At 55.9% G+C, this 18,545-nt stretch overlaps 1 protein-coding gene across 1 annotated transcript in view; it reads right to left on the bottom strand.

Annotated features, from left to right (window-relative positions):
* The window catches only part of LOC139279407 (CYFIP-related Rac1 interactor A-like), a 158,007-nt gene that overhangs the window by 115,796 nt on the left and 23,666 nt on the right, over positions 1-18,545 (bottom strand). Inside the window, exons 5-7 of the mRNA XM_070898517.1 lie at positions 18,049-18,154; positions 9,502-9,638; positions 508-585 (exon numbers count right to left, since the gene is read on the bottom strand). Of these exons, the coding sequence (XP_070754618.1) occupies positions 508-585; positions 9,502-9,638; positions 18,049-18,154 (321 nt within the window). The remainder of the gene's footprint in view (positions 1-507; positions 586-9,501; positions 9,639-18,048; positions 18,155-18,545) is intronic.

Raw genomic sequence — 18,545 nt, 5'->3', positions numbered from 1 at the left:
CCCAGAGTGTGAAAGGTCAGTGTGTGACTCAGTGCCTCACAGTGTGAAAGGTCAATGTGTGACACCATGTCCCAGTGTGTGAAAGGTCAGTGTGTGACCCCAGGTCCCAGAGTGTGAAAGGTCAGTGTGTGAGCCACCGTCCCAGAATGTGAAAGGTCAGTGTGTGACCCTCTGTCCCAGAGTGTGAAATATCAGTGTGAGACCAGTGACCCAGAGTGTGAAAGGTCAGTGGGTGACCCACTGTCCCAGAGTGTGAAAGGTCAGTGTGTGACCCCAGATCCCAGAGTGTGAAAGGTCAGTGTGTGACCCACTGTCCCAGAATGTGAAAGGTCAGTGTGTGATCCACTGTCCCAGAGTGTGAAAGTTCAGTGTGTGACCCACTGTCCCAGAGTGTGAAAGGTCAGTGTGTGACCCAGTGTTCCAGAGTGTGAAAGGTCAGTGTGTGGCCCACTGTCCCAGAGTGTGAAACAGCAGTGTGTGTCCCACCGAACTCAACGTGTAATGTACCTTCATGTTATTGATCCTGTTGCGGCTGACGGTTCTGCGATAGTAGCTGAAGTCATTCTGGATTGCCGGATTCGTCATCTGCATGAAGCACAGACACATCAGCAAGATTCATAGCATTTCATTCCACCTTTTTGATGAAACTGCTGATTGTCGCGGGTTGTTTGTGTTGTGCGGACCATCCAATGGGACTCCCCCTCATTGCTCACATGCTTCGACAGGGCAAGGCTTTGCAATCTTCACAGCAAGGCCTCATTAGCATTGGGCTTCAGGGGGGTCGGTGATCGAGGGGTCGGGGGGAGTCGGTGATCGGGGGGCTCGGGGATCGGAGGGGTCGGGGGGAGTCAGAGATCGGGGATCGGAGGGGTTTCTGAGATCAGGGGGTTCAGGGGGATCAGTTATTGGGGAGGGTTGGAGGGGGGCGGTAATCGGGGGGGTCACGGGGGAGTCGGTGATCGGGGGGGGTCAGTTGGGGTTGGTGATCGGGGGGCCGGGGGGTCAGTGATCGGGGGGGTCGGCGGGAGTCAGAAATCGGGGAGGGTCGGGGTTTCTGAGATCAGGGGGTTCAGGGGGATCAATTATTGAGGGGGTCGATGGTCGGGGGGCCGGAGGGGATCGGTGTTGGGGGGGGTCAGGGGGGATCGGTGATCAGGGGGGTCAGGGGGGTCGGTGATTGGGGGGGTGGGGGGGGTCAGTGATCGGGGCGGTTGGGGAGGTGCTCGGGGGGGGTCAGGGTGGTCGGTGATCGGGGGGGGTTGGGGGGGGTCGGTGCTCGGTGGGGTCGGGGGGGGTCTGGGGATCGGTGATCGGGGGGTCGTGCGGGTCGGTGATTTGGGGTTCAGGGGTTCGGGGGGGTCGGTGATCGGGGGGGTCAGGGGGGGTCGGTGATCGGGTTGTCGGGGGGAGTTGGTGATCGGGGGGGTCGGGGGGAGTTGGTGATCGGTGGGGTCGGGGGGAGTCCGTGATCGGGGTGGTCCGGTGATCGGGGGGTCGTGCGGGTTGGTGATTTGGGGTTCAGGGGTTCGGGGGGGTCGGTGATCGGGGGGGGTCAGGGGGGGTCGGTGATCGGTGGGGTTGGGGGGAGTCCGTGATCGGGGTGGTCCGGTGATCGGGGGGTCGGGTGGGTCGGTGATTGGGGTGGTCTGGGGGGTTCGGTGATCGGGCGATTGGGTGTTCAGGGGGTCGGTGTGATTGGAGATCGGGGGGGTCGGAGATCGGGGGGTCGGGGGTTCGTGGGGTTGGGCTTTTGTGGGGGTTGGTGATCGGGGGTCGGGGGGTGTCGGTGATCAGGTGGTCAGGGGGGGTCGGCTCTCGGGGCAGTCATGGGGTGTCGGGGGGCGTCGGTGATCGGGGGGTCTGGGGGGTCGGTGATGGGGGGGTCAGGGGGAATGGAGATCAGGGGGGGTCGGGGGGTTCAGAGATTGGGGGGTTGGGGGTTTGGGGGGTTGGGGTTTCGGGGGGTCGGTGATCGGGCAGTTGGGGGGAGTCGGTGATCAGGTGGTTGAGGATTCAGGGGGTCGGAGATTGGAGGTCAGGGGGGTCGCTGTTGTCGGAGATCGGGGGGTCGGTGATCGGGGGGGGTCGGGTGGGTCAGAGATCAGCGGTTCGGGGGGGGTCAGAGTTCGGAGGGGGTCAGGTGGGTCGGTGATCGGGGGGTCAGGGGGGTCGAGGATCGCGGAGGTCGGTGATCGGGGGGTCAGGGGGCTCGGGGGGTCAGAGATCGGGGGTCAGGGGGGTCGATGATCGCGGGGGTCGGTGATCGGGGGGTCAGGGGGCTCGGGGGGTCAGAGATCGGGGGGGTCAGGTGGGTCGGTGATTGGGAGGTTCGGGGATCGGGGGCGTCGGTGATCGGTGGGGTCGGGGGGGTCGGTGATTGAGGGGTCAGGGGGGCTCGGTGATCGGGGGGTCAGGGGGAGTCGGTGATCGGAAGGTCGGGGGGGGTCGGTGATCGTGGGGTTGGGGGTTCAGAGGGGTTGGGGATTGGAGATCAGGGGGGTGGGGGGGCGGAGATCGGGGGGAGTCGGTGATCCGGGGGTTGGGGGTTCGGGGGTTCGGGTTTCGGGGGGAATTGGTGATCAGGGGTTTGGGTATTCAGGGTGGTCGGAGATCGGGGAGTCAGGGGGGTCGGGGGTGTCGGAGATCGGGGTGTCGGTGATCGGGAAGGTCGGGTGGATCAGAGATCAGGGGTTCCGGGGGTTCAGAGTTCGGGGGGGGTTATGTGGGTCGGTGATCGAGGGGTCAGGGGGGGGTCGAGGATCACGGGGGTCAGTGATCGGGGGGTCAGGGGGGTCAGGGGGTCAGAGATCGGGGGGGTCAGGTGGGTCGGGGATCGGGGGGGTTGGGGGGTCGGGGGTTCGGTGATCGGGTATGTTGGGGGGAGTCAGAGTTCGGGGGGTCGGGGGGTCGAGGGGCTCGGGTATCGGGGGGGTCGGTGATCATGGGGGGTCAGGGGGGGTCGGTGATTGGGTGGGGTCAGGGGGGTCAGTGATCGTGGTGGGTCAGCGGGGGGTCGGTGATCGGAGGGGTCGGGGGGGTCAGGGGGGCTCAGTGATCATGGGGGGGTCAGGGGGTCGGTGATCAGGGGGGGGTCAGTGATCGTGGGGAGTCGGAGGGGGTCGGTGACCGGGGGGTTGGGGGGAGTCAGAGATCGGGGGCCAGGGGGTCGGGGGGTCCGGTATCGGGGGGGGGTTGCTGATTGGGGTTCAGGGGGGGTCGATGATCGTGGGGGTCAGGGGGGGTCGGTGATCGTGGGGGGTCAGGGGGGTCGGTGATCGTAGGGGGTCGGGGGGGTCAGTGATCGGGGGGGGTGAGGGGGGTTCGGTGATCGAGGGGGTCGGGGGGGGTCAGGGGGGGGTCGGTGATCTGGGAGTGGGCGGTCGGGGGAGTCGGTGATTGGGGGCGTCGGTGATCGTGGGGGGTCGGGGTGATCGGGGGGGTTGGGGATCGGGGGCATCAGAGATGGGGGCATCGCGGGGGGTCAGAGATCGGGGGGTCAGGGGGTCAGAGATCGGCGGGGTCGTGGGGGTCAGAATTCGGGGGGGGTCAATGATCAGGGGGTCGGTGATCGGTGAAGTCGGGGGAGTTAAAGACCAGGGGGGTCGGGGGGTCAGAGATCAGGGGGTTCAGGGGGATCAGTTATCAGGGGGGTCGGTCATCGGGGGGGGTCATTGTTCGGGCCCTTCAGTGGGGTCAATGATCGGGGGGTCAGTGATCGGTGGGGTCGAGGGGGGTCAAAGATCGGGGGGTCAATGATCAGGGGGTCGGTGATCGGTGGGGTCGGGGGGGTCAAAGACCGGGGGAGTCGGGGGGTCAGTGATCAGGGAGGTTAATGATCAGGGGGTCGGTGATCGGTGGGGTCGGGGGTCAAAGATCGTGCGGTCAATGATCAGGGGGTCGGTGATCGGTGGGGTCGGGGAGGTCAAAGATCGGGGGTGTCGGGGGGTCAGCAATCAGGGGGTCGGTGATCGGGGGGTCGGGGGGGTTGGTGATCAGGAGGGTCCGGGGGGTTCGGAGATCGGGGGGTCGGTGATCGGGGCGGTCAGGGGGGGTCAGTGGTCGGGGGGAGTCGGTGATCGGGGGGGGTTGGGGGGATCGAGGATCGGGGGGGTCGGTGATCGGGGGGGGTCGTGATCGCGGGGGGTCCAGTGGGTCGGGGGGTCAGGGATCGGGGGGTCAAAGATGGGGGTGTTCGGGGGGTTTGGTGGTTGGGGGGTCGGGGGGGTCGGGGGGTCAGCAATCAGGGGGTCGGTGATCGGGGGGTCGGGGGGGTTGGTGATCAGGAGGGTCCGGGGGGTTCGGAGATCGGGGGATCGGTGATCGGGGCGGTCAGGGGGGGGGTCAGTGGTCGGGGGGAGTCGGTGATCGGGGGGGGTTGGGGGGATCGAGGATCGGGGGGGGTTGGTGATCGGGGGGGGTCGTGATCGCGGGGGGTCCGGTGGGTCGGGGGGTCAGGGATCAGGGGGTCAAAGATGGGGGTGTTCGGGGGGTTTGGTGGTTTTGGGGTCGGGGGGGTCAGAGATCAGGGGTTCGGGGGGGTCAGAGATCAGGGGGGTCGGTGATCGGTGGGGTCAGGGGGTTTCAGTGATCGGGGGGGTCAGTGGGGGGCTGGTGATCGGGGATTCGGGGGTTTGGGGGTGTCGGTGATCGGGGGCATTAGGGGGGTCGGGGGTGTCTGTGATTGGGGGTGTTGGGGGTATCGGTGATCGGGGGGGGTCGGGGATCGGAGGGGGTCGGGGGAGTCAGAGATTGGGGGTCGGGAGGTCGGGGGGAGTCGGTAATCGGGTGGGTCGGTGATAGTGGGGGGTCGGGGTGGTCGGGGATCGGGTGGGGGTGTCAGAGAACGGGGGGGTTGTGGATTGGGGGGGTCAGAGATGGGGGAGTCGCGGGGGGTCAGAGATCGGGGGGGTGGTGGGGTCAGAGATCGGGGGGGGTCGTGGGGGTCAGAAATCGGGGAGGGTCGGGGGGTCAGAGATCAGGGGGTTCAGGGGGATCAGTTATCGGGGGGGTCGGTGATCGGGGGCGTCGGGGGGGGGGTCATTGTTCGGGTCCTTCAGTGGGGTCAATGATCGGGCGGTCGGTGATCGGTGGGGTCGGGGGGGTCAAAGATCAGGGGGGTCAGGGTGGTCTGTGATCTGGGGGGTTGGTGATCGGGGAGGGTCAGAGATCGGGGGGGTCAGTGATCTGGGGGGGTCGATGATCGTGGGGTCGGGGAGGTCGGTGATCGGCGGTGTCGGGGGGGTTGGTGGTCGGGGGGGGTCGGGGGGGTCAGAGATCGGGTGGGTCGGGGGGTCTTGAAAGAAGTGGCTGCAGAGATGGTGGATGCATTGGTTGTAATCTTCCAAAATTCCATGGATTCTGGGGAGGTCCCAGCAGATTGGAAAACCGCAAATGTAACACCACTATTTAAAAAAGGAAGCAGACAGAAAGAAGGAAACTATAGACCAGTTAGCCTAACATCTGTCGTTGGGAAAATGCTGGAGTCCATTATTAAGGAAGCAGTAGCGGGACATTTGGAAAAGTATAATTCAATGAAGCAGAGTCAGCACAGTTTTATGAAAAAGAAATCACCTTTGACAAATTCTGGAGTTCTTTGAGGATATAATGAGCAGGGTGGATAAGGGGGAACCAGTGGATGTGGTGTATTTAGATTTCCAGAAGGCATTTGATAAGGTGCCACATAAAAGGTTACTGCATAAGATAAATTTCACAAGGTTGGGGGTAATATATTAGCATGGATAGAGGATTGGCTAACTAACAGAAAACAGAGAGTCGGGATAAATGGGTCATTTTCCAGTTGGCAAACGGCAACGAGTGGGGTGCCACAGGGATCGGTGCTGGGTCCTCAACTATTTACAATCTATATTAATGACTTGGATGAAGGGACCGAGTGTAATGTAGCCAAGTTTGCTGATGATACAAAGATGGATGGGAAAACAAGTTGAGAGGAGGACACAAAAAATCTGCAAAGGGATATAGACAGGTTAAGTGAGTGGGCAAATATTTGGCAGATGGAGTATAATGTGGGAAAAAGTGAGGTTATCCACTTTGGCAGAAAAAACAGAAAAGCAAAATACAATTTAAATGGAGAGAAATTACAAAATGCTGCAGTACAGAGGGACCTGGGAGGTCCTTGTGCATGAAACACAAAATGTTGGTATGTTAGCAAGTAATCAGGAAGGCAAATGGAATGTTGGCCTTTATTGCAAGGGGGATAGAGTATAAAAGCAGAGAAGTCCTGCTACAACTGTACAGGGTATTGGTGAGGCCACACTTGGAGTACAGTTTTAGTCTCCGTATTGAAGGAAGGATATACTTGCATTGGAGGTTGTTCAGAGAAGGTTCACTAGGTTAATTCCGGAGATGAGGGGGTTGACTTATGAAGATAGTTTGAGTAGGTTGGGCCTATACTCATTGGAGTTCAGAAGAATGAGAGGTGATCTTATTGAAACATAAGATAATGAGGGGGCTTGACAAGGTGGATGCAGAGAGGATATTTCCACTTATAGGGGAAACTAAAACTAGGGGGCATAGTCTCAGAATAAGGGGATGCACATTTAATGGGGAGGAATTTCTTCTCTCAGAGGATTGTAAATCTGTGGAATTCTCAGCCCTAGAGAGCTGTGGAGGCTGGGTCATTGAATATATTTAAGGCGGAAATAGACAGATTTTTGAGCAATAAGGGAATAAAGGGTTATGGGGAGCGGGCAGGGAAGTGGAGCTGAGTCCATGATCAGATCAGCCATGATATTATTAAATGGCGGAGCAGGCTCGAGGGGCCAGGTGGCCTACTCCTGTTCCTATTTCTTATGTTATTATGTTCTTATGATCGAGTGGGTCGGTGATCCGGTGGGGAGGGGGGGGTCGGTGATCGGGGGGAGTGTGTGTGGGGCTGTGTGTGTGTGTGTGTGAGGGAGTGTTTGAGGGTGTGTGTATGTGGGTGTGCGTGTAGATGTGTTTTTGGATGTATGTGTGTGCGAGTGTGTGTGTGTTTCTGTCGGGTCGTGTGTGCGGGTGTGTGGATATATGTGAGGATGTGCGCATGTGTGTGTCTGCAGGTGTGTTTCTATCCACGCATATGTGAACGTGCAGGTTTGTGCGTATGTATTTGTATTTATCAATGTGTGTTTTGGTGGTTGTGTGCGTGTAAATGTGCATGTGTTTCTTTTTGTGTGGTGTGCATGGTGTGTGTGCGTGCGTGTGTGGTTGTGCGGTTTGTGTGTGAGTGTGTGTGTGGATGTGTGTTACTGTGTGTGTGTGTGTGTGTGTGTGTGGGAATGTGTGTTAGTGTGAGTGTTTCTGTGTGTATGTGTTATAGTGTGTGTGTGGGGATGTGTGTTGGGATGGGTGTGTTATTGTGTGTTACTGTGTGTTTGTGTGTGTGTATGTGTGGGGATGTGTGTGGGGATGTGTGTATTACTGTGTGTGTGTGTGTGTGTGTGTGTGTGTGAATATTTCTCTCTGTGTGTGTGAATATTTCTGTGTGTGTGTGTGTGTGTGTGTGCGTGTGAGTGTGGGGATGTGTGTTACTGTGTGTGTGTGTGAGTGTGTGTGTGGGGATGTGTGTTACCGTGTGTGTGTGTGTGCATGTGAGTGTATGTGTGGGGATGTGTGTTACTGTGTGTGCGTGTGAGGATGTGTGTGTGTGTGGGGATGTGTGTGTGGGGATGTGTGTGGGGATGTGTGTGTGAGTGTGTGTGTGGGGATGTGTGTGTGAGTGTGTGTGGGGATGTGTGTGTGTGTGCGTGTATGTGAGTGTGTGTGTGGGGACGTGTGTGTGTGTGTGTATGTGTGTGTGTGAGTGTGTGTGTGGGGACGTGTGTGTGTGGGGATGTGTGTGTGAGTGTATGTGTGGGGATGTGTGTGTGTGTGTGTGCGTGTATGTGAGTGTGTGTGTGGGGATGTGTGTGTGTGTGTGTGAGAGGACGTGTGTGTGTGTGTGTATGTGTGTGTGTGAGTGTGTGTGTGAGTGTGTGTGTGGGGACGTGTGTGTATGTGTGTGTGTGAGTGTGTGTGTGGGGACATGTGTGTGTGTGTGGGGATGTGTGTGTGAGTGTGTGTGTGGGGATGTGTGTGTGTGTGTGCGTGTATGTGAGTGTGTGTGTGGGGATGTGTGAGTGTGTGTGTGGGGATGTGTGTGTGAGTGTGTGTATGAGGACGTGTGTGTGTGTGGGGATGTGTGTGTGTGTGTGTATGTGGGAATGTGTGTTAGTGTGAGTGTTTCTGTGTGTATGTGTTATAGTGTGTGTGTGGGGATGTGTGTTGGGATGGGTGTGTTATTGTGTGTTACTGTGTGTTTGTGTGTGTGTATGTGTGGGGATGTGTGTGGGGATGTGTGTATTACTGTGTGTGTGTGTGTGTGTGTGTGTGTGTGAATATTTCTGTGTGTGTGTGTGAATATTTCTGTGTGTGTGTGTGTGTGTGTGTGCGTGTGAGTGTGGGGATGTGTGTTACTGTGTGTGTGTGTGAGTGTGTGTGTGGGGATGTGTGTTACCGTGTGTGTGTGTGTGCATGTGAGTGTATGTGTGGGGATGTGTGTTACTGTGTGTGCGTGTGAGGATGTGTGTGTGTGTGGGGATGTGTGTGTGGGGATGTGTGTGGGGATGTGTGTGTGAGTGTGTGTGTGGGGATGTGTGTGTGAGTGTGTGTGGGGATGTGTGTGTGTGTGCGTGTATGTGAGTGTGTGTGTGGGGATGTGTGTGTGTGTGTGTGTATGTGTGTGTGAGTGTGTGTGTGAGGACGTGTGTGTGTGTGTGTGTATGTGTGTGTGTGAGTGTGTGTGTGGGGACGTGTGTGTGTGGGGATGTGTGTGTGAGTGTATGTGTGGGGATGTGTGTGTGTGTGTGCGTGTATGTGAGTGTGTGTGTGGGGATGTGTGTGTGTGTGTGTGAGAGGACGTGTGTGTGTGTGTGTATGTGTGTGTGTGAGTGTGTGTGTGAGTGTGTGTGTGGGGACGTGTGTGTATTTGTGTGTGTGAGTGTGTGTGTGGGGACATGTGTGTGTGTGTGGGGATGTGTGTGTGAGTGTGTGTGTGGGGATGTGTGTGTGTGTGTGCGTGTATGTGAGTGTGTGTGTGGGGATGTGTGAGTGTGTGTGTGGGGATGTGTGTGTGAGTGTGTGTATGAGGACGTGTGTGTGTGTGGGGATGTGTGTGTGAGTGTGTGTGTGGGGATGTGTGTGTGTGTGTGCGTGTATGTGAGTGTGTGTGTGTGGGGATGTGTGTGTGTGTGTGTGTGTATGTGTGTGTGAGTGTGTGTGTGAGGACGTGTGTGTGTGTGTATGTGTGTGTGTGAGTGTGTGTGTGGGGACGTGTGTGTGTGTGTGTGTGTGGGGATGTGTGTGTGAGTGTGTGTGTGGGGACGTGTGTGTGTGTGGGGATGTGTGTGTGAGTGTGTGTGTGTGAGTGTGTGTGTGGGGATGTGTGTGTGAGTGTGTGTGTGGGGATGTATGTGTGAGTGTGTGTGTGGGGATGTGTGTGTGTGCGTGTTTATGGTTGGATACCTTGAGTTCGTCGAAGCTGAGGGTGAAGTGTAGAATCTCAGCGAACTGTTTGGCGAGTGCTTGCTCGCGCTCCAGGTGCTGGATGGGGCTGTGGGGAGGACTGGTCAGTGCCTCCAGTAAACTCCGCAGCGCAGACTCTGTAAAGGAATGGCAGTAAGGTCACACCATGTCATTGCAAAGCAGGCTCACATCCTCTTCCTGCTGACAGAGTCATAGAATGGTCATGGCACAGAAGGAGGCCATTCGGCCTGTCGAGCCCGTGCTGGCTGTCTGTAACAGCACCTCAGTCAGTCCCACTCCCCCGCCCTTTCCCATAATCCTGCAATTTTTTTCTTTCAGGTACTATCCAACTCCCTTTTGAAGGCAGTGATTGAGTCTGCCTCCACCATCCTTTCAGGCAGAGCATTCCAGATCCTAACCACTCGCTGCATAAAAAAGTGTTTACTTATGTCACCTTTGGTCCTCTTGCCAATCACCTTCAATCTGTGTCCTCTGGTTCTCCACCCTTCCACCAATGGGAACAATTTCTCTCGATCTACTCTGTCCAGACCCCTTGTGATTTTGAACCCCTCATTCGCCTCTAGTATTGGTCTCACCCGATGTGTCACATGACCTGTCGTATTGCGAACCCTGCCCTGTTGAAATATAGGAACAGGAGGAGGTCATTCAGCCCCTCCAGCCTGTCGCGCCATTCAATTTGATCAGGGCTGATCTGTACCTCAACTCCATCTCCCCGCAATTGTTCCATATCCCTAGATATCCTTACAATAACTTGTATTTATACAGTGCATTTAACATTGTAAAACATCCCATTGCGTTTCACAGAAGCGTTATCAAACAAAATTTGACACCGAGCCACATAAGGAGATATTAGGGCAGGTGACCAAATGCATATGTTTTAAAGGACATCTTAAAGGAGGAAAGAGGTGGAGAGGTGAAGAGGTTGACGGGGGGAGTTCCAGAGCTTGGGGCCCAGGCAGCTGAAGGTACGGCAGCCAATGGTGAGGTGTACAAAGGTCTATTGTTCTCAGTCTTGAAAGCTTCAATTGACCACCAACATCCACAGCCTTTTGGGAAGGAAGTTCCCGATTTCCACTACCCTTTGTGTGAAGAAGTGTTTCTTGATTTCAATCGTGAATGGCTTGGCTTTAATGTGAGGATTCTGCCCTCTTGTTCTGGATTCCCCACCAGAGCAAATCGTTTCTATCCATCTACCCAATCAAACACTTTTAACATTTTAAACAAATTAATCAGATCATCTCTCAAACTTTTAAACCCAAGAGAATACAGCTTAGAGTATGCAACCTGTCCTCATAATGTAACCCTCTAACCCGGGTATCATTCTGGGGAATCTGTGCTGCTCCCTCGCCCAGGCCAATATATCCTTCCCAGAGGCCGGTCCCAGAACTGAACAGTGTCCAGACAGGGTCTCACCAGAGCTTTATATAATTGTAACATAACTCAGCACTGACCCTTGACCCCCGGCACTGACCCCAGCACTGACCCCCGACCCCTAGCACTGTCCCCGACCCCAGCACTGACCCCTGACCCCCAGCATTGACCCCCGACCCCCAGCACTCTTTCTTCTCTCAGGCAGTCCCTCAGAGTCAAGGAAGACTTCTTTCCACATTAAAATGAGTTCTCAGGTGGATGAACAGTCCAGTGCGGGGCCGACAGTCTCTGTCACAGGTGGGGCAAACGGGTGGGTGGGGTGCCTGGGTTGCCGCACGCTCCTTCCGTTGGCTTCAGCTTGCTCTCGGCGAAGAGACTCGAGGTGTTCAGTGCCTTCCCGGATGCTTTTCCTCCACTTTGAGCGGTTTTGGGCCAGGGATTCCCAAGAGTCGGTGGGGATGTTACATTTTTTCAAGGAGGCTTTAAGGGTGTCCTTGAAGCATTTCCTCTGCCCACCTGGGGCTCGCTTGCTGTGTCGGAGCTCAGAGTAGAGCGCTTGTTTCGGGAGTCCAGTATCGGGCATGCGGACAATGTGGCCCATCCCTCGGAGCTGGTCGAGTGTGGTCAGTGCTTCGATGCTGGGAATGTTGGCCTGAGAGAGAATGCCGACATTGGTGCACCTATCCTGCCAATGGATTTTCAGGATCTTGTAGAGGTAGCGTTGGTGGTACTTCTCCAGTGCTTTGAGGTGTCCACTGTATATGGTCTACGTCTCTGAGCCATACAGGAGGGCGGGTATCAGTACTGTTCTGTAGACCTTGAGCTTGGTGCCAGATTTGAGGTCTCGGTCTTCAAGCACTCTCTTCCTCAGGCGACCGAAGACTGCACTGGCGCACTGGAGGCGGTGCTGGACTTCATCATCGACATTTGCCCTTGTTAACAGTAGGCTTCTGAGGTATGGAAAATGGTCCATGTTGTCCAAGGTCTCATCATGGATTTTGATAATTAGGGAGCACTGCCACATGGTGGGAGCAGGTTGGTGGAGGAACTTTGTCTTACAGATGTTTAGTGTAAGGCCCATACTCTCATATGCTTCAGTGAAGATGTTGACGATGGTTTGGAGTTCGACCTCCGAGTGTGTGTAAACGCAAGCGTCGCCTGCGTACTATAAGCTGATGACAGAGGATGGGATGACCTTGGATCTGGACTGGAGGCGACGAAGGTTGATCCCACTACCACTGGTCCCCAGCACTGACCTCCCGCACACACACATAACTACATGTTGGACTGCTTTCTTGTTCGTATTGGTCTCAGTGCGTTTAATGCCTGTGTCCTATCTCGCACCACGTCCCGTTCACCTATCACCCCTGTGCTTGCGGCCTGCATTGGCTCCCAATATTACAAAATTATTTTAAAATTCTCATCATTGTTTCAAAATCCTTCCATGGCCTCGCCCCACCCTATCTCTGTAACCTACTCCAACCCAACAACCCACTGAGATGTCTGCGCTCCTCCAATTCTGGCCCCTTGAGCATCCCCAATTATAACTGCTCAACCATTGGTGGCTATACCTTCAGCTGCCTAGCCCTAAGCTCTGGAACTCCCTCCCTAAACCTCTCCATCTCGAACTTTAGTTCCTCCATTAAGATGCGCCTTCAAACCTAACTCTTTGACCAAGCTTTTGGTCACCTGCACTAATATCTCTTTTTGTGGCTTGGTGTCAAATTTTGTTTGCTAACACTCCTGTGAAGCACCTTGGGATGTTTTACTATGTTAAAGGCGCTATAAAAATGCAAGTTTTGTTGTTGATAGAATCATAGCAATTTACAGCACGGAAGGAGGCCATTTCAGCCCATCATGTCCGCAGCGGCCGACAGAGAGCTATCCTGCCGAATCCCACTTTCCAGCTTTTGGTCTGTAACCCTGCAGGTTATGCCATTTCAGCAGCACATCAGAGTACTTTTTAAGGCAGTACCCTTTCAAGCAGTGAGTTCCAGACCCCCACCACCCTCTGCGTGAAGAAATGTTTCCTCAAATCCCCTCTAAACCTTCTACCAATTACTTTAAATCTATGCCCCCTGGTTGTTGTTGTTGAAACCCAAGGGCAGTGGTACCATGCTGCCTCAGATTGGCCCTTAGATGCGGAGCATGGTGACCATCAGTAACAGCACCAGCCTGCAGTGGAGAGATGTGCAGGTGATCAGCAGAGAGGGGGAGCAGAGAGGGGTCAGTACAGGGGGGGCACAGGGGGGCACGGGGGGGGGGGGGGCACGGGAGGCAGGGGGGCACAGCGGGGCACGGGGGGCACAGGGGGGCAGTACGGGAGGGTACAGAGGGTGGGCAGCACAGAGGGGGGGCAGCAGAGGGGGCACAAAGAGGGGTCAGCACAGGGGTACACTGGGAGAGCAATGGGGGGGCATGGGGGGCAGCACGGGAGGGTACAGAGTGGGGGCAGCACAGAGGGGGCACAAAGAGGGGTCAGTACGGGGGGGCACAGAGGGGCAGCACAGAGGGGCAGCACGGGGGCACAGAGGAGCAGCACAGAGGAGGACAGCACAGAGGGGGCACAGAGAGGGCAGCACAGGGACAGCAGCACAGGAGGGGCATGGGGGTCATGGGGGGGGGGCACGGGGGCCACAGAGTTGGCAGCACAGAGTGGACAGCACAGAGGTTCAGCTCATAGAAGGCACTACCCGCGAGGTTGAGTCTCCGTGACCTCAGGGAAGAGCAGTGCTCCCTCAGGCTGAGATTGTGGCATCAGGTGGTGGCAGACATGTGCAGCCTCCATGAAGAGGGCCTGCCCTATGGACCCGGTGGCCACACATTACCAGCGGCTGCAGAAACTGCCACCACCATCTGTGGCTCCTCCCAGGACTGTGCCGGGGACAGCTGCAGGATCGGCCACACATGGTTAAGGCAGGTAACTGACGGCTTGTTTTCCAGGTGAACTTCGCCTGCAATGATGCCGGTCAGAATGAGCGGGCGCTCGGGTTTGTGTCTCCGGCTGACTTGCCACAGGTGCAGGGTGTCATGGCCTATCCACACCAGGCACACCGCACACCCCACATCCCCCAGGGGTATGTGTGAGCCGCGAGCAATTCCGCTCCATCCATGTGCCGCTGGTGTGCTGCCGCAAGGAAATGTTTCTGTGGGCTGCGGCAGATTCATGGGGAGCTGCCACGATGCTTTCATCCTACGACACTCCAACCTCCTTCAAAAGAAAAGGAAGACTTGCATTTATATAGCGCCTTTCACAACCATCGCCTGTCCCAGAGCACTTTACAGCCAATGAAGTATTTTTGGAGTGTAGTCGCTGTTGTAATGTAGGAAACGTTGCAGCTAATTTGCGCATAGCAAGCTCCCACAAACAGCAATGTGATAATGACCAGATAATCTGTTTTTGTTCTGTTGATTGAGGGATAAATATTGGTCGGGACCCCAGGGATAACTCCCCTGCTCTTCTTCAAAATAGTGCCATGAGATCTTTTACGTCCATCTGAGAGGGCAGACGGGGCCTCGGTTTAACGTATAATCTGAAAGACGGCACCTCCAACAGTGCAGCACTCCCTCGGCACTGCACTGGAGTGTCAGCCTAGATTTTTTTGTACTCAACTCACAACCTTCTGATCCAAAGGTGAGAGTGCTACCCACTGAGCCACAGCTGATACTATGAACCTGCAAACAGACTTAAGGAGTGGCTGCTGGGAGACAAGGGACACCACTTCAAACTTGGCTGCTGACACCTGTCAGAAACTCAACCAATGAAGCCCGAGGGCGGTGTGATGACAGCCATTAAACAAGCAGGCCTGTCACTGAGCAAGTGAGCGACATGCTCCAGGTATGCTTCAGGTGCCTGAACACATGTGCAGCAGCCTTCAGTACCTGCCAGTGAGGGTGTCCAGAATAAGGAGGAGAAAGAGCAAGAGGAGGAAGAAGAAGAGGAGGAGGAGGAGGAGGAGGATGAGGAGGAGGAGGAGGATGAAGATGAGGAGGAGGATGAGGAGGAGGAGGAGGAGGATGAGGAGGAGGAGGATGAAGAGGACGAGGAGGAGGAGGATGAAGAGGAGGAGGAGGATTATGAGAAGGATGAAGAGGAGGATGAGGAGGAGGAGGATGAGGAGGATGAGGAGGAGGAGGAGGAGGATGAAGAGGAGGAGGATGAGGAGGAGGAGGAGGATGAGGAGGAGGAGGATGAAGAGGACGAGGAGGAGGAGGATGAAGAGGAGGAGGAGGATTATGAGAAGGATGAAGAGGAGGATGAGGAGGAGGAGGATGAGGAGGATGAGGAGGAGGAGGAGGAGGATGAAGAGGAGGAGGAGGATGAGGAGGAGGAGGAGGAGGATGAGGAGGAGGAGGATGAAGAGGACGAGGAGGAGGAGGATGAAGAGGAGGAGGAGGATTATGAGAAGGATGAAGAGGAGGATGAGGAGGAGGAGGATGAGGAGGATGAGGAGGAGGAGGAGGAGGATGAAGAGGAGGAGGATGAGGAGGAGGAGGATGAAGATGAAGATGAGGAGGATGAAGAGGAGGAGGAGGATGAAGAGGAGGAGGAGGATGAGGAGGAGGATGAGGATGAGGAGGAGGATGAAGATGAGGATGAGGATGAGGAGGAGGATGAAGATGAGGATGAGGAGGAGGAGGATGAAGATGAGGAGGAGGATGAGGTGGATGAAGATGAGGAGGAGGAGGAGGAGGATGAAGATGAGGAGGAGGATGAGGAGGAGGAGGAGGATGAGGAGGAGGAGGATGAAGAGGACGAGGAGGAGGATGAAGAGGAGGAGGAGGATTATGAGAAGGATGAAGAGGAGGATGAGGAGGAGGAGGATGAGGAGGATGAGGAGGAGGAGGAGGAGGATGAAGAGGAGATGAGGAGGAGGAGGAGGATGAAGATGAAGATGAGGAGGATGAAGAGGAGGAGGAGGATGAAGAGGAGGAGGAGGATGAGGATGAGGAGGAGGATGAAGATGAGGATGAGGAGGAGGAGGATGAAGATGAGGAGGAGGATGAGGTGGATGAAGATGAGGAGGAGGAGGAGGATAAAGAGGAGGAGGATGAAGAGGAGGAGGAGGAGGAGAATGAAGATGAGGAGGAGGATGAGGAGGATGAAGAGGAGGAGGATGGAGATGAGGAGGAGGATGAGGTGGATGAAGATGAGGAGGAGGAGGAGGATGAAGAGGAGGAGGATGAAGAGGAGGAGGAGGAGGATGAAGATGAGGAGGAGGATGAGGAGGATGAAGAGGAGGAGGAGGAGGATGAAGATGAGGAGGAGGATGAGGTGGATGAAGATGAGGAGGAGGAGGAGGAGGATAAAGAGGAGGAGGATGAAGAGGAGGAGGAGGAGGATGAAGATGAGGAGGAGGATGAGGAGGAGGATGAGGAGGAGGATGGAGGAGGAGGAGGATGAAGATGAGGAGGAGGAGGATGAAGATGAGGAGGAGGATGAAGAGGAGGAGGATGAAGATGAGGAGGAGGAGGATGAAGAGGAGGATGAAGATGAGGAGGAGGATGAGGAGGATGAAGATGAGGAGGAGGAGGATGAAGAGGAGGAGGAGCAGGAGGATGAAGAGGAGGATGAGGAGGAGAAGGGGAGGATGAGGAGGAGGAGGATGAAGATGAGGAGGAGGAGGAGGAGGATGAAGATGAGGAGGAGGAGGAGGAGGATGAAGAGGAGGATGAGGAGGAGGAGGAGGATGAAGAGGAGGAGGAGGAGGATGAAGAGGAGGATGAGGAGGAGGAGGAGGATGAAGAGGATGAGGAGGAGGAGGATGACAGTGCCAAAGCTGCACCAGCTGCTCACAGTGCTGCCCAGGGTGCTGGAGAAAACCTTTGTTCAGTCAGGTTGAGTCAGTCAGTCTCACTGCACTGATGCAACAGTGACCTCCAGCGCTCACTCTCACCGCCCCAACCCAATCCCACTGACACGGAGCAGTCCTGTAACCACCCACCCATTGCACAACACCCATTGGTCCTCAGCAATTCATGTATTCCCATCCATCAACAAGCCACTGAAAAGCTCAGTTCCCACCCAGCAACCAATAATGGGCATCACTGGAAAATGGGGCAAACTAATACTTCTAATGTGATTCTACGAAACATTGGAAACTTCACATCACATTTTCTCATACACCCATATACACTTGTGCCTTACTCTTCCTTTCCCTACTGTTTCTACGTGGTGCAGCCCCTGTTGGTTGAGCAGAGGTAGAGACAGGCTGCTCACTCCCTGCTCTGTCTGCTGAGATGCTCAGGCCGCTGACCCCTGGGCTTTGGAGCCTGTGAGGGCCCCGCCAAACACTGCTCATCCCACACCTGTGCAGGGGCAGACTCGGCCGCCGGGAGACGAGGCAGCGTGTGGGGCTCTGACTGAGGGGAGGGGGGGGCAACGCGTGAGAGGTGGGATCCTTTCACCATCATCCCTCTCACAGGACAGCCGCACTGCCCCGCTATCACTGTGCTGGACAGCAGTTTGCTGCAGATCAGTGACGCGCTGTAAGCCAGGGTGTCTGTCATCCTATTTAAGGCGCCTGACATGCTGCCCTCCAGAGTCTGCATGGCCGTGGTCAAGGCCTGTATGGATTTGTGTTTGACATGTTTGATGTTCCTCAGAGTTGGCCAATCTATCCATGGAAGACGACATCATCGAATTGCCCAGCTACATTAAGCCACTCATGCTTGAGCCGGTCATTCTTTCTGCAATCGTGCGTGGAAGGTCTGTCAGTACATCGCACATTCTCTGCTGCTGCCCCTCAATGATGATCTTTATCATCGCCGGCCCCCAGGGTACAGTACCTGTGCCCAGATGGGCAGAGTTTGGAGAGGGCTGCCCCTCCGACTCGGACTCCCCACTGTCCCTGCCTCCACCGTCTGCTCTCGCTCACTTGTGAAGTCTGAGTCACCAGGTAAAACCCAACTAGCTGTCTGACTGGTCCCAGCAAAGCGCCATTGTCTGAGCTGGGCATGGTCTGCACGTGAAATACTGCGGCTGCTGCAATTCTGAAATAAAATCAGTAAATGAGCAGGTGGGGAAGCTTCTGTGGAGAGAGACGAAAGGTTATCGACGGGACACATTAACTCGATCCCACCGCTGAGCATTTCCAGACTCCCACTCTCAGCCACGAAGTGTCCCTGGGATCAGGTTCTGGGGGCTTCACTTACCCAGCCTGAGGGAAAACTCGTAGAAGCTCTTCAGCTTGCCCACTAGTGGGCACACGGCATCCCACGCCTTCTGCTGCATCTGCCCGTCATTGGGGTTCTGGATAGCCTGGAAACACAATGTGACCACAGTTAGATCGACCGAGCTGGCAGTGTGGCTCCAGAGTTAGACCGACCGAGCTGGCAGTGTGGCTCGAGAGTTAGACCGACCTAGCAGTGTGACTCCAGAGTTAGACCGACCGAGCTGGCAGTGTGGCTCCAGAGTTAGACCGACCGACCTGGCAGTGTGGCTCCAGAGTTAGACCGACCGAGCTGGCAGTGTGGCTCCAGAGTTAGACCGACTTAGCAGTGTGACTCCAGAGTTAGACCAACCGAGCTGGCAGTGTGGCTCCAGAGTTAGACCGACCGAGCTGGCAGTGTGGCTCCAGAGTTAGACTGACCGAGCTGGCAGTGTGGCTCCAGAGTTAGACCGACCTAGCAGTGTGACTCCAGAGTTAGAC

Source organism: Pristiophorus japonicus, chromosome 14, assembly GCF_044704955.1.
Source record: "Pristiophorus japonicus isolate sPriJap1 chromosome 14, sPriJap1.hap1, whole genome shotgun sequence".
NCBI lineage: Eukaryota > Metazoa > Chordata > Chondrichthyes > Pristiophoridae > Pristiophorus > Pristiophorus japonicus.
This window is presented reverse-complemented; position numbering and strand designations above follow the sequence as displayed.